The 14,985-nt window shown below is 47.3% G+C and overlaps 2 protein-coding genes across 2 annotated transcripts in view; one reads left to right on the forward strand and one right to left on the reverse strand.

Annotated features, from left to right (window-relative positions):
* Positions 1-5,170, reverse strand: part of KCNJ5 (potassium inwardly rectifying channel subfamily J member 5) — a 34,729-nt gene extending 29,559 nt beyond the window's left edge. The window contains exon 1 of the mRNA XM_065738554.1: positions 5,141-5,170. The gene's annotated coding sequence lies outside the window, so the exon portion shown is untranslated. The remainder of the gene's footprint in view (positions 1-5,140) is intronic.
* Positions 379-12,580, forward strand: KCNJ1 (potassium inwardly rectifying channel subfamily J member 1). The gene is made up of 2 exons (XM_065738555.1): positions 379-429; positions 10,457-12,580. The coding sequence occupies exon 2, from the start codon at positions 10,476-10,478 to the stop codon at positions 11,589-11,591; it is 1,116 nt and encodes a 371-aa protein (XP_065594627.1). The 5' UTR covers positions 379-429; positions 10,457-10,475; the 3' UTR covers positions 11,592-12,580.
* The last annotated feature ends 2,405 nt before the right edge of the window (positions 12,581-14,985 follow it).

A 14,985-nucleotide genomic window follows, 5' to 3' on the forward strand; every position in this document is an offset into this window, starting at 1 on the left:
TGGCTGCAAACACTGGGTTGTTTTGGTTTTTTTCCAAAACCACACTGCTCATGCAAATCAAAGGCAGGATCCTTGCACGTAGTCAAGACACTGCTGCTGGATTTACACCAGCAAATGGGGGCAAGAGGCTGAGATGTTTCCCCAGCCTCAGCAGCTCAACACTTGTGCTGTATGTTTTAACCCATCCAGCAGCCACTCCTCCACCTTTCACATAGGATACATGAACTGAGCCACTATGTTAATGAGCCATTGCATACAGATGAGCTGGCAAGCAGTCTGAGCTCACACAGCCGCACATAAAAGCCAAGGAGGGCCCTGGCCGGGCTCCCTTTGGTGGAGAAGCTGTTGGGAATTACATGCTGTAGGGGATACAGGAATCCTTCCCTCCCACCTCCCTGCTGCAGTCACCTTTGCTGCTTCACACCCAAGGTAAGAGGCTCACTGCCATGTTACTTTCTTTAAAGGTAACTGTGCCACGGGGCTGGAAGGACATTGAAGTGCAGCAATGCAACAAACCACACAGGACAGGGTGGTGCAAGTTTGCATCAAGCCAGCTATGGTGGTAACTGCCACCACTGCTGCTCTGACCCTGTGTGAGTACTGGACAGCCCTCCTGTCCCTCAGTTACTAGAAGGATGAGCCTGTGCACCCAGACTGGAAGCAAGAAATAGCTAACCATTTTTACTGCTAGACCTTGATTTCACTGTGTTTGCTTGCACCACCAGTTCTCTCCATTCAGGTGCACTGGGAGATGCTCAGGTCCTGCAGTAAGGAGTTACTCCAAACTACTGTTTAAAAAAGTAACCACCTTTAAACTCTCTCCTGTTTTGGGCCTGACAGTGTGCAGTTCACCTCCCCAGTCTCATAGCCCATCAATTTTCTCAACTCCTATAAACATCTGCAGGGAGAAAGAAAATCTGCATATGTGTTAGCAATGAATAGGAAAACCAGGACACACCACTTCAGCATTGACTTGTCAGAAGATTTTAATTAAAGTGTTCCAGCCGACAGTGCCCCTTTAATGAATTATTAGTGATGTTCTCTGAGAACATTTGATGAAAGAGCTCGTACTTAAACCAATTTTCTGCATGATGCAACTTCACTGCACAAGAGGAGAAAAATCTCTGTCGCAGAATAAAACTAAGAAAGCAACGAAGTAATGGTCTGAATGATCAACAAGTAGTGGGTGCCCTTCTGCACTGATTACCTCTACTTCCCATTACCACAACCTTTTTTCCACAAGTGTTTCTCTAGTAATTGCAAGTAAGTGTTTCTCTAGCCACTGTTTTCTTAAATTCTGTTAAAAAATGGCCAATAAGATGTAACAGTGTTGGTCCTCAGCTGCTGTTAGTAAGTATTACATGTAGGTAGGTTGCAGAAGCTTCCAAGCCATGGCAGTGAGTCCTGATGTGCACAGAACCAGAGTGACCCCCCCCACACACACACTTTGGCAGTGGGAAGGAGATGTGAGGCTTTCATGACTCATTTCCTTTCATCAAGGTTCTTGTTGGTTTCCAGCTCCATCCAGATCTGTCTGCCCTTGACTGATCCTTTAGAAACAAAACAGAACAGCCCTGAGAATTGGCTTTTCTTGGTGGCAGCTCTGTGGACCCACCAGGAGCTGGTAAGCAGTGATATTCTGGGCTGTGATAGTGGAAAGCTCTTTCCAGCCATGCAGTTCTCAGCATCCTATCCCTGAAGGCCACTAACAACTTCTGCATTTCAGCTGTACTCAGCAGCTCACCTAAACACTGAGGAGCATCCATAAGTCTCTGGACTACAGTGGGAAGGAAGGGAGTTTGGCACAGGAATGTGGCTTTCCCTCCTTTATTATAACCATGAGACAGTGTAAAGTTGCTACAGCAGAACCAGGCATCCCTTCCTTCAGCAGCACAGCACAGCACAGCAAAGGATGCACTAGCATATGATATAGCCCAACACTCTATTCTAGTCTGCAAAACAGGCTGTGCATCAGCCTGCATACCTTTATGGAGCTCTATAGCTAAGGCTCAGAGCCTTGGTAGCTCACCCTGAATATCTACACAAATCTTTTCTAAACAACAGGTCACACTGGGGCTGTGGGTGGCTGATAAGTTTGCACCCTCCATGCACAGTGCTCACAGAGATGAGATGGTTTTATTTGCTTCTTGATATCACAGCATGGGGTTTTGATATGCAAATGTGACTCCTTTGCAGTAGCATCCCACAATAAAAGCAAGGTAAATTAAGTTGGTTCATACCTTGATAAACTCCCTCAAATACCGTCTGTGCTGGCAGAAGTGCTCATGCAGAGCAATCATGAGCAAAACAATTCCTGTTGGAAGCCCTAGGACCTTCTGTCCTAGAGAGGGAAGCAGAATTATACAAGCAACCTTTCATAACATAGAGCTACTGCGATGTGAACAGCAACCTTGAGTGTGAATGTTTAGTAATACCAAGAGATAAAATAAAGGAGTTGATCTCTCCTCCTTTATTCACACAAATAAGGAGTTGACATCTAACCTTGGCAGCCAGAGCAAGGGACTGTGCACAAAATGGCACAGTGATGGCACTCATAATAAACCTACGTTACAGATTTTCATCAGCATCTGCAAATCAGCTTGATATTTTTCCACCTCAAAAAAAACAACCACTGTATATTCCCCTCTTTTCACTCTTTGCTCTGCTCTTTGCACATGGATGTTTTTTCTCCTCAGATGATGATAAATCTGTTCCTACCAAGACAGCAAGTGGGCATCTCCATCCACACAACACACTCCTTTTGCTTCCATTTATGAGTATATGGGGAAACAGACACAAAGGGGAGAGCAACTGCCCCATGGCAGACAAAAAGAAGTGAAAAGCTACAACTAAGCCCAGGTAATAGGACTCTCCCAGAAACATTTTACCACTGCTTCCAAAGAGCTGCAAACAGAAACCTTATTAGGACAGGTCAGCCCTTGTCTATGTGTTACAACAGTATTCTCCTGAAATTTACTCCTCATTGTGAAATAGCAACAATTAAAATGTGCTGAGTAGTACTCTCTGGCCTTGGTAATAAGTTGATTTAATTGGATTTGATTTCTCAAATGTAGCATCTCAAGTCAGCCATAAACTCTGGAATTAGCATATCACATCTCAACACAGGAGAGATTTTAAAGCAGCATAAGGAGATGAAGTCCATGCCCAATGAATTTCAAATTACACTGAGGATGAACTCAGCCATATGCATGTTAAACTAAAATTGTGCAGGCTCTGAGTGCGTCAGGCAAAGTTATTAATGGCTTACATTTGCTATTAAGAATGCAAAGCAGCTATTTTGTACCCAGTCTGTTCATATGTCTCTTCACATCAGCCACCCATGTGATGGGTCAATAATTCACTCAGTGTGCACTGAAAGCCAGGAATGTCTTGCAAGTCAATTACACTTATATAAATAATTAGGAACACAAAAGCAACTGAAGGATTGGAGCAGAAGCAGCTCCACTGGTGATATGCTGCACACCCCAGGGGCAGCAGACTGTTTGTGTCTGTAGATCTGCAGCTGGTGCTCCCCAATACTTTCCAAAGGCACTCTGCATGCCCCAGAATTACCCTTAAAAGGGACAGCTCTGAGTTGTAGTATTTCAGGGAATAATCAGGTTTCTTCTGTAAGTGAAAGCTATTTGCTTTCTGCAGGAGGTGTGAAAAAGTAGGAGATGAGGCAAACAGCTGCCAACTGAGATTTGATTCTCAAGATTTGCTCCTGAAATGTTTCGCTCCTGTGGCATTTATCTGTAATAAATCACAGGAACCTTCCAACCAATCTACCAGGCACAGGTGGACACTGGCTCTCTAACTCAGATGGATGGCACTTGTTTCAGCAAACCTTGTATGAAAGAGCATAAAACATCCTTAGCACCTCTGACTTCACCTGAAAACCAGGTGAAAAATGAGATTTTTTTTCCCCACTCCAGAACGTGTGGCCACAAGCTCACTTTAAATGCCAGGGCAGGAGCTGCAGGCTATGTTATACACCCCTTCAAAAGGCACTGCTGACACCCACCCCGTGATGCAGCAGCCAAGCAGAGATGAGGGAAAGAAACTACTGAGATAAGAATGTAACAGGACAAGATGTTTCTAGACAGCTTGGTTGAACATAGCAGAAATCAGATATCAGGAACCAGAGGTAGAGGAAAATCTGTCAATCAAAGCTTGCAGCACTGCCAGCATTTGTGATCAGAGCACTGAATGATGAAAGGAAATCTTCTGAACTACTGATGTCTGATACTTTTACTGATGAACCTCAACTGATTAAACACGCAGCATCAGCCAGCAAGTGCCAATCTAGCTTGCAGCTGCTATGTGACAGGCTTGCAGGCAAAGTGAGCAGAAAAGTGTGGCAGATCAGCAGGGAGCAGTGATGTGTTACAAGCATTGAAGTGGTTCTTATGCTTCTGGAATAAAATAGCCAAGGTAAGGATCAGTGCTCTGAATTCTGCATGGAAGTGCTCCCAAAGTGCTAACTAGGACAACCACTTCCCAGGGCTTATCCCAGTGCTGGAAGCAGGTGAATGCTTGCAGCAGAACAGTGGCACTGCAGCGTGCAGTACACGAGTTACAAACATTTGATTGGAGCACTGATAAGCCGAGTGCAGCCTTTATTATAAACACACAGTGAAAGAAATCAAAGGAACTCATTTAACCCAGGTTAGGTGCTTATCTGCCCTCCTCTCATCCTCCTCAGGTTCACACAGAGGGAGTGTTATAGACCTGACAGATAGTAAATCAAATCCTGTCTCCGAGGCTGACTAAGCATGCAGCAGGGCAAGCAAGGCTGAGCATGCACCCTCCAATATTCTCTTACTGCATCTCCATGTTGGAGCTGGCATAAGCTATGCCCTGTGATGTAAACTACTGTCAGAAGACTTTATGTCATGGTAACTTCCACTTTCTTGCTTCTGATTAGTGCCATGTAGAGTACAAGGAGAGCAGCATCGTGCTTTCCTTGGGCACTGAGTCAGCAAGGGTGTCTGAAGCTGTTGTAACAATGAGTACTGTCAGTGCTGGGTCCTTCTATCAGCATTTTCTGTCATACCCAATGTTGAGTTCTGTTTGGGATCACAACATTCCCCAGCAGTTTGAAATACAAAGGGCAGGAGAATGGTGAGTGTTGAGATACCTTGAGATTGGATGCCCCGCTGGGGTCAGAACCATCACGGTGTTCCCAGGTGGTCCTCTGTGGGTAATGGCTGTCATCTAGCTCACTGCTGATGCCTGAGTCAGCTGCCTCTCATCCCCCAGGGCATTTGCAGAAAGCCTTTCCAGCGCACTGTACTGATGACTGAGACTTGACATTGCCAATCTGTAGAAACAAATTGTGAGTTAATGATTCAATGGCTTTAATAATTCAGCAAAGAATAACAAAATGAGAACGTACAAAATTGGCTCACATGACTCTGCCCGTTCTCCCCGTGACCTTTCTGGCTGCTGGTTCTGCTGCACAGCCTTCCCAGCACACATCCTGCTGCACGACACTGCTTTCCTTACACACTGCTCCCACTCAGGCAAACAGATGCAACTCAGCAGTCCACCACCACCACATCTTTACAGTGTAAGGCCTTTTCCTGGCAGCAGAGAAGGAACTAGAAAGATACCCAGTGTGAGCACACATCCCACCACGGACCCTGAGGGTGTGGAGGATCACTGCTGTGTGGGAACTCTGCCACAGCAGAAGGAGCTATGGGGGATGCAGAATTAATATCACAAATCATGCAGGTCCCTTTAGACCTCAGGAAGTGATCATAGCTGGGAAATGTTTTTGTCTGGACTGGTGCTTCCCAAGGGCCACGTGGCAGAGAGGGGCAGTTTGTGAGCCAGGGCTGTCCTCCCAGGGCAGGAAGAAATTCCACTGCTGTATATTCCCCAAAGCTGTTATGGGTTCACCTAAGCTGAACACCTCAAGCTCTCTCAGTAAATGCAGTCATGAGTTAACTTTGTATGCAGTGCTAATTACAATAATATTAATGGTTAACGATGGCAGTTGTGGCTTTACTGCTGTAAATCTTTATTTGCAACCCTCGAGGACCCCAAACACTCAATCTCCAAGAAAACATGGCTTGCTCAAAACTCCATTGCTGCAGCACATTTCATTCACTCATTTGCCTGCGTTCTCACAAATGAATTATGCCTTCGAGACAGTTTTGTGAGGGGAAACTGCAGCTCTACCCCTGTGCTATACACCGGGGGTGGCTGCAACACTCCTGGTTCACCCAGTTTAAAAAGCAGCAGTGAGCACTCCTCCTGTGATGACAAACGGGGATATAAGGGGACATAGGAACTCACATAAAGCCAGACAGATCACACATTTGCGTTCAAGTAAACTGAGATTCAAGATGCCCATTTCGTATTCAGAGTGAGTAACACAGAGAAATACACAATGTGTGGGTAAGTAGGTACGTGTCACTTTGCTGCTGACAAAGGGCTGCTCTGACAGCTGCTGTGATTCTGCTTGACAGAAGAGGGGGCAAGGCAGCAGGCAAAATCTTTTGGTGTACCCACTAGAAATGCCAGGGAGACTTTGGGTTAGCACAGTGCAGCCTGGGAGCAGAGCTGTGACAAGGCCCCCGGGTTAGCAGGAGGATCTCACTTCACAGATGTAACTGCCATTTGAGTCGACACTTCGGAGGCACATCCGCCGTGCTGAGCTCGGATCTGCTCTCAGGAATAACTGCTCGATGATGACATTGCCAGGGCTAGGAAGCAAAGCTTGCCTACTTCAACTTGCCAGCACCAGCAAGTCTGGTCCCCTTGCTAACTTGTCCATCATACGTAACATGGCCACAGAGGATGAGATAAATGAGGTTCTTCTCAGAAACACCCCCAGGGTGGGGGTGTTATGCTCCTGCTGTGCTTAAAATGAATGTTTGGCAGTCCCTGATTCTGTTACAGCTCTGATAAAAGACAGCAGGTTTGGGATACTGCTGCAGGTGAATTCCTGCTCTAGCCATGGCACCAACTGAAAAGCAAACGAGCTGTACTCTCCAAAGGTGTCAGCAGAAAAGCAGCCAGCAGATAGCTCACAGTAAGACTAAGTGCTGTAGTTGGCTTTTCTAATAAAAAAAAAGGGCTTCATAAGGTATTAGGAATTGGATATTTCACATACTTTATTCGGAGAAAGCTCGGCAAAAACTAAAACAGAAAGGACTGAAAAAGACCTGATCTTAAAAAAGAGCTGAGAGGGACTGAAAAAAATAATCTTTTAACTCCGTATCCCCCTTTCTTCTACCTAAGCTCCTTAGAAATTCATCCGAATCCCTAACAAAGATGCATTTCTGTCACAAGCTGTGAGCTCAGAGGGCTGCTTTGCATTTATGCTTTCTCCCTCTAATGATGAGGCTCTGCCAGCTTCACTCGTACCCCTCTGATACGAAGGCAGAGATGCATTTGAAGCCACGACTATCAAAACATCAGTGAAACGCATTAAAAAATGTTGTTCCCATCTGACCCCCCTCAAAACCTCAAACAGCTTCCCCTTCCTACACCCACTGCTCTCCAGCACTGCACGTGACTGAGATTAAAGCCATTTCCCTGGATTAATGTGCTCCGCACACAGCGCTGCACAGAGGACTTACCCAGGGAGTGAGTAATGCTCCTCAGCATTACCCCCTGCATTCAGAAGTGCTCCCAACACACCAACTGAGAGCAGGCAGGAGCAGAGAGGACCGCTCATTTACAGCCCCAGCGAGCAGAGGAACTGGTACGTACCAAACAGGAGCACTAATGACTGTTAGCTACTTGCAGAAGTGCAGAGGAAAGAAAAGTTCTCTAAGGAACCAACTTGCCACGTGTTGATAAGGTACCCCGGCTATAGGGAGCAGTGCAGGTTAGCTGGGAAAGATTAGGAATTATAAGAACAGAAATCTAACAGTCCCTGCTTGCTGTGGTGATCCCTGGCAGATGAGGGGAGCAGCTTCTGCAGCTCACCCTGACGTGCCATCACTACTCGGGGCAGTGCTGCTGGACAGGGTCCCACTGCTTAACACAAGCAGTGCAGATCTTTGAGAAACGTTATTATCCAGCTCCTCCTAAAGGCATTTCTCACACCGCAGTGCTGGGTTTATTTGGGCTCGACAGGAAACATCCTGCTAAATATTAGCTACGACACAGTGGGGTCGGATACCTTTGGTGATTTAATGGAAAGGACTGAGGGCTGTATTACATAACTTGCTCCCTAGAATCTCCTCTGTAGTGCTGATATAGGAGGGAATTCTCCTGTTGAACATTCCAGTTTTAAGTGGGAGCAAGAAAGATTTGTTGGGGGTAGGACTGCTTTGCCATCCTGGTTCAAGAAGGGTGCAATTCTTCAGACTTTGATCTACCTGGGGTAGCTTGACACAACTGTAAAACAGTCTGAAGACAGCGAGGAAGATTTAAAGAAGCAGGAAAGGGACAGCAAACTTAGGGATTTGCTTTAAGGTTGCAGCCCAGACCGTGCTGATTGGCTTCCTCTCATCATCTCCTCCGCAGTAATTATCTGCTGATTTATATGGCTGGATTAATCCAAAGATTACTGAATGAGGTCTGCCACAGTTGTGGTAACATCTATGACAACCCCAGCAGGAAGAGCTGGCTGGATCAGGGATCCTCCTCCCATTTCTCCCCTTCACACCTTTCTGGAGGGTTAGGAGCAAATCTGCTGGAGCTCACCTGTGCCAAAGGTGCACACGTGCAGCTCAGGGTGGCACGGAGTCATTCTGCTCGGTCTGCTCCGACACCAACAGTCAGCATTCACACTGCTGCAGGGAAAAAAACAACACAACACAGTGAATACCAACAAAACAGCTGAAGCCACACACATCTGCACACAGGGAAGTTCAAGGTTAAATACTGGAGAACTTCTGGGAGCCGTGCGTTGCTCGGGAATATTTTCTTCTTGCTCAAATTTTCATTAACATGAACACATTAAAAGCGTGTCAGGGAAATCAAACTTGAGGACTGTTTGGAGAGTGACCCCACTCCCCCCCCCCCCCACCTCTCCTCAGTTATTTGCTTAAAGTTTAACTTCTGTCAGCCACGTTCACAACCAATAAATTCAGCAGCAAAAGTTTATAACAGCGAAAAGCTACAGCACGAGTGACCTTCATTTCTTCATCCTCACTTTAATGAGCACTGGAAGGTGCTTTCAGTGTGAGACTGTGAAACAAAGCAACTTCACAAAGTGCCATTAATTCATGCTTATCAATTGTACTTTCCCTTTGCTACTGATTACTGCACCAAGAGGCACTCTGTGCTCCCCGTGGCCATTATGTCCAGTGGGAAGATTTATTTTAGGCAGCTAAAACATTAGGGAGCTTCTGCTCCAGAGTGAATGGAAGAAAGCCTTTGCCAAAGAGCAGCTCCCTCCTTCCTGGTGCAGTGGCGAGGCACATGGCTGCTCAGAAGGAGTGCAATCTTCCTTCCCCAGCAATTAGGAGCCAGCTTCACCACTGGCACATTTAAAATTACCATTTAAAAGGTGGAACTGAAGTAAGGCAAATTCTGCACTAAACAACTCACGTCAGTGTGTGCAGTCCAACGTGTGCCTATGGATTGTTCCCACTCTGCCCGTGGGATACCAAGGCTGAAGGCAGCCAAACAGCTCTTGCCATGGGTATTTAAGCACATGACTCCACTGAGAACAGGTGAAAGTTGGGCAGAGGGTTGTACAACAGCTTGACTTCCTACAGGGAAGTGGGATGGTGGCACGATGGCAGTGGAACAGCCTGCAAACAGAGCAGGCCATCTCTGCCCTACAGAGCATCACCCTCACCCCACACCCATACCTGAGTAACTCCAGCACTGGCACAGTTCTGCATGAATGCTGATCCCAATCCCACATCTGTGTTATTACTACTTATTGTATTCTCTCCTAGAAGTCCTATATTCTGTGTTTCCAGAGTTTGAAACTCACACCTCAAACCCAAGCTGAAAGTCACTGCATCTGCCTGGCTTGATTAGCGTCTGCACTCTCTCCCATTTCCTCCTCAATGCGTGGCCTACATCACACCTAGTGACTCCTCACTCTGATGAACACACACACACACTTCTCTACGCTCAGTTTCATCTTCCAGAAGACAAAAAAACCCCTCAGAACTGAACCACTCCCCATTTGCTTTCTCAGTGTATGCCCACAATGAACTCAGCCCCTTCTCTGTTCCTCTGCCTATTCAACTGAGCAGGGGACAGCACTACAGGTGACTGATTCTTGGTTTCACAGGTTTACTGAGCAAGCCCAAATCATTAGTTTTCTTTTTGCTGGAATGCTCCTTAGGCAACAATCTGTTCATTTCCTCATCTACTTACTGGCATTTTTTCTCCAGTAGCAGAGGGAAAATATGCAAATGATACAACTTTTTCCTAAGCAAGAGCCTTGAGACCTTGGCAGTCTGTACTCCTTGCCTGCAGGTACACACGAGACCCACATTACCCATCATGTTTATTACTTCTTACTCTCCAGAACGCTGTCAGCAGAGGGAATGCTCAGCTACCTCCGGAGACGCTTTGGCAGCCACCTCACAGAACGAAGCCGGAGAAAAGCAAGGCTTGTTTCTAAAGATGGAAGGTGCAACATAGAGTTTGGCAATGTCGAGCAGTCAAGGTTCGTCTTTTTGATTGATATATGGACGACCATCCTGGATTTGAGATGGAGATACAAAATGACTATCTTCATTTCAGCGTTCTTAGGCAGCTGGTTTCTGTTCGGTCTCCTCTGGTATGTTGTGGCCTACATACACAAAGATCTTCCAGAATTCAATCCCTCCATAAATCACACCCCCTGCGTTGAGAATATCAACGGCCTGACTTCAGCGTTCCTGTTTTCCTTGGAGACACAGGTCACTATTGGCTATGGCTTCAGATGTGTCACAGAACAATGCGTCACCGCCATTTTCCTGCTCATCTTCCAGTCTATCCTGGGGGTAATCATCAACTCTTTCATGTGTGGGGCCATCTTGGCCAAGATATCAAGGTCCAAAAACCGGGCCAAGACCATCACCTTCAGCAGGAACGCGGTCATCAGCAAACGTGGTGGGAAGCTCTGCCTCCTCATCAGAGTGGCAAACCTCAGGAAGAGTCTGCTCATCGGGAGCCACATCTACGGCAAACTCCTGAAGACCACCATCACCCCAGAGGGAGAGACAATCATTCTGGACCAGGTCAACATCGACTTTATCGTTGATGCTGGCAATGAAAATCTCTTCTTCATTTCCCCACTGACTATTTACCATATCATAGACAAAAACAGCCCCTTCTTCCACACGGCAGCAGAAACAATTCTGCAGCAGGATTTCGAACTGGTGGTGTTTTTAGATGGCACCGTTGAAGCCACCAGTGCTACCTGTCAAGTCAGGACATCTTATATCCCAGAAGAGGTGCTCTGGGGTTACCGCTTTGCTCCCATCGTGTCCAAGACCAAAGAAGGGAAATACAGAGTAGACTTCCAGAACTTCAGCAAGACAGTGGCCGTGGAGACGCCCCACTGTGCCTTCTGTCTCTACAATGAGAAAGAAGCTAAAGCCAAAGAGAAGAAGGGTTATGACAATCCTGGCTTTGTCTTGGCAGAAGCTGGTGAAGCCACTGACACAAAAATGTAGTTCCAAATCTTTATCAGACTGCACCTTTCTGCATAATTAACTCAATCCTGAGAGGATTAATGACTTAGCATAACATAACAGGTTTGTTTTAACTCTAAAACAGCATCTATCTTCTCAAAAGCCTCAAATCAGAGAGGACCAGCATACCAGTGATCACCAGAACACTATTTAACAACGCTATGTATTTCAGAGAATTTATATTTTTATATCTGCGGGACATTTTACAAAGCTGCTAAGTTGGAGTGTCCAACTCACTTCAGTTCCCAGAGGCACCTCGGTGTCTGGAAAGAGAAGCTTTCAGTCGTGCTTAAGGAGCAAAGCTGTCAGAACGAGAGCGTGAGAAGGACAGACAGAAGGCCAAACTTCTCCAAAAGGACCAGAGGGACTTAAAAGCCAAAACCTCAACACAAATGCATGTCTCATGGTGCCAAAGCCCTCTGTGGATGCAGACTCTTAGGTTCCGGACCACTTTAGCATTTTGAAACAACTCCTTCTTTGGAGCCGACGTACTTGCAGAAATGGAGCACTAAGGGATGGTACATGTTTAGGAAGGTGTTGAAAAGACAGAGGCCAGGGCATCCTCCTGCACCTACAACTTAGTAAAAAGATCTCTTCTGTGAAAGCCTTTGATTCCTTGAGGGAAATGCCAAACTGAAATGGAAAGTGAAAACAAGCACAGAGACATACATTTTTTGGTGAGTTCCCGTATCCTCACAGCCAGACTTTTTTTGGTCTCTCACCACTCCCGAAAAAGCCCTTTTGCTGAGAGTTTAAGTGACAGACCAAAGCGAGAGCTTCTCCAGGAGCTCTTCCCAGTGATATAACTCAGAACTTCTCTTTTCAACAGCGGTGAAATTGAAGTATCTTTTAAATGTGGCTGCATCGAGGGGTTGTAAAAGGAAGGCACAACTACGTGGTCCAATAAGCACGACAATATTGTGAATGAACAGAGTGCAGACTTAAAAATCTGGGAGCCAAGGGAGTTCAGTCCCAGTGTAGCATCAGCCCCTGTGCTGGTTCAGAACAAATCACTTTGGTGTGTATTCCTGATTTGCCACCTGTAACATGGGACGTGAGGTTCTCACACTGTACAAAGAACGATGTTAAGAACAGTTATGTCACTAATGCACTTTAAAATCCAGTTCTCAGCTGCGTCAGTCTTTCTTCAGAGCACCACTGTTAAACCCTTCCTCACTTCTACTTTGACAGAGCAGCACAGAAAGTTCTGCTCTCATCACCCATCAGCACAGAACTGCCAGCTGAAACCCTCAGGGCTGTTCACAGATACTACCCAATGCCTTAAGGCTATGGATTTTGCAGTCTTGCAGTGATCAGTGCAGGGCTTGTGCCCCTCAGGACATAAGGGCAGCTGCTGCCCACTGCTCTGCCTGGCACTTGAGCACAAGCAGTGCCATGAGTGGCTGTCCACTGACATGTGGGAGCAAGCAAGGAAGGGACACGAGGTTGCTGAGTGCCAGGCTTGTCTCAGCTCAAAGGCCATAATGCTGCAGGTCCATTTACAGACTCCCTGCACGGTTCCCCTGTGCAGGCTTCCCTAGAAAGCAGTACCAACAGTGCTCAGAGGCTTACAGCTCCTCAGCTAAGGAGAGGAGACACACGAGATGCCCACCACTGAAATCAGAATGTGGTCTTCGTTCTACAGAAAGGGCAAATCCATTTGAAAGGTGCAATCCATCTCTGCTGGGAGGTGACAGGAAAAAAAGCTGATTTCTTTCATGGAAGTCATTATTAGGGAAGATGCCACTGAACACTCCTCAAGTGCCCATCCAATAGGCAGCATGCATCCTCTGCATCGCAAAGGATCTCTAAACAACACACTTCCCAGCACTGCCCTTGGAAAATCATCTCAGAACTCCGAGCCTCTTCTAACTCCCTCATTACACAGCTTTCTGTGCTTTTGTCCTCCATTGCACTCTTTCATTTTAGCACTACTGAGTGGGAACAGGCCACGGTACAAACCAGGACAGACCCCAAACTGGCGGGGACACAGCTGAGCCACCAAGCTCCTGCGGACAGGGATTGTAAGCATCCAAAATGGGGACCCAGGAAAGGAGCTGGCTGCCACCCAGGGAACGCCTGCCCAGGAGATGGAGCCCCACGGGCAGAGCCCCACAGCAGTGGGGGATTTCCTCCTGGTGTCCAGAGAGGGCTGTGTGTCACTTGAGAGATAAAGGCCCAGGGCAGGAAAAAAGTTTATCGGGTGACACGCTGCGTGCAGTGCCACTCTGGACCGGCTCCATAGGAAATCTATTTCGGGGGCTGTCACCCCTACTTCCATTAAAAGAAAGTTCGGTTAAGAGGATGAAAATAAATTTAATCTTGCTGAGCAGAAGTGGCTGGAGGGAACTGCTGAGCCGATACTGGAAACAAAGGCGTGTTTCTTTGCCCATGACAGCACTCCACTGTCACATCCACGCAGCACCCATTGCTAAACCCTCGTGGTTCTCTTCTCCCTCTGTCTGTCTGTCCGTCCATACAGAGGCAGAAACAACTGCTCCTTCCACAAAGCAGAATACTCTGCAGAGCCTCTCAGCCTCGTTGGTACAGAGCGAAGTCCTGACTGCTTAGGGGAGGAGGTCTGGATTAAGGCCTAGAGGGCTTAGCTGTGAAAGCGTTCGCCAAGCAGCAAAGCTTGGGAGTAATGTGTCTGCACTAAACTTAATTTATCTTCTCATTTCACAAACAACATGTTTCTTCTACTGTATTTATTTTAAACATTCGTTCAAGCTGTGCATAATATTTCAATCATTTTGAAATAGACTCACCCTCCTGCTGGCAAATGAATAAGGCATCCTGCTGGCTGCTGGAGAAAGGGCCATGAATTAAAATAACTGCTTTCAGTATACCAACATGTGCAAGTGAGCTGTCTGCACACCCCCTTCGGTGGTGATGGGTGAAAAGAAACTCCTACATACCGACAACGACACGAAGCTCGCGGAGCGCTGGGATGCGCACACAGAGCCGCGCTGTGGTGATGCGGCACTGCACTGCCGAGCAGCTCCCAGTGACTGCCTGCTGACTCCTGCGTGCTCCTGCTCCCTCGTAAACCCAGCCACTCGCCCATAAACAAGTCAGCAGCGCACACAGCCCCGGCGCAAAGGAGAGCGGGCGAGGTGTGGCAGCTCCTTCCCCGCCCCACGCAGCAGCTGATGCGGTTAGACATGTCAATTCTGCCGGGAAGAGCTTTTATTTCCCTCTCTCGTACTTTGCCCCCTTCGGTTCAGCCCTGCCTGGAGCCGGCACAGCGCTGGGGCCGATCTCGCTCCCCATGCAAGAAAGCGCAGCCCGGGACGGGGGAAGCGGGCGAGCTCCTGACCGTCCGGTGAATCGGCGCCAAAGCCCTCCGAGCCCCGCGGCCGCCGCTGCGTTCCGT

This window comes from Cyrtonyx montezumae, unplaced genomic scaffold, assembly GCF_038088225.1.
Source record: "Cyrtonyx montezumae isolate F1298 unplaced genomic scaffold, pur_monq_1.0 scaffold_22, whole genome shotgun sequence".
NCBI classification, from domain to species: Eukaryota; Metazoa; Chordata; class Aves; order Galliformes; family Odontophoridae; genus Cyrtonyx; species Cyrtonyx montezumae.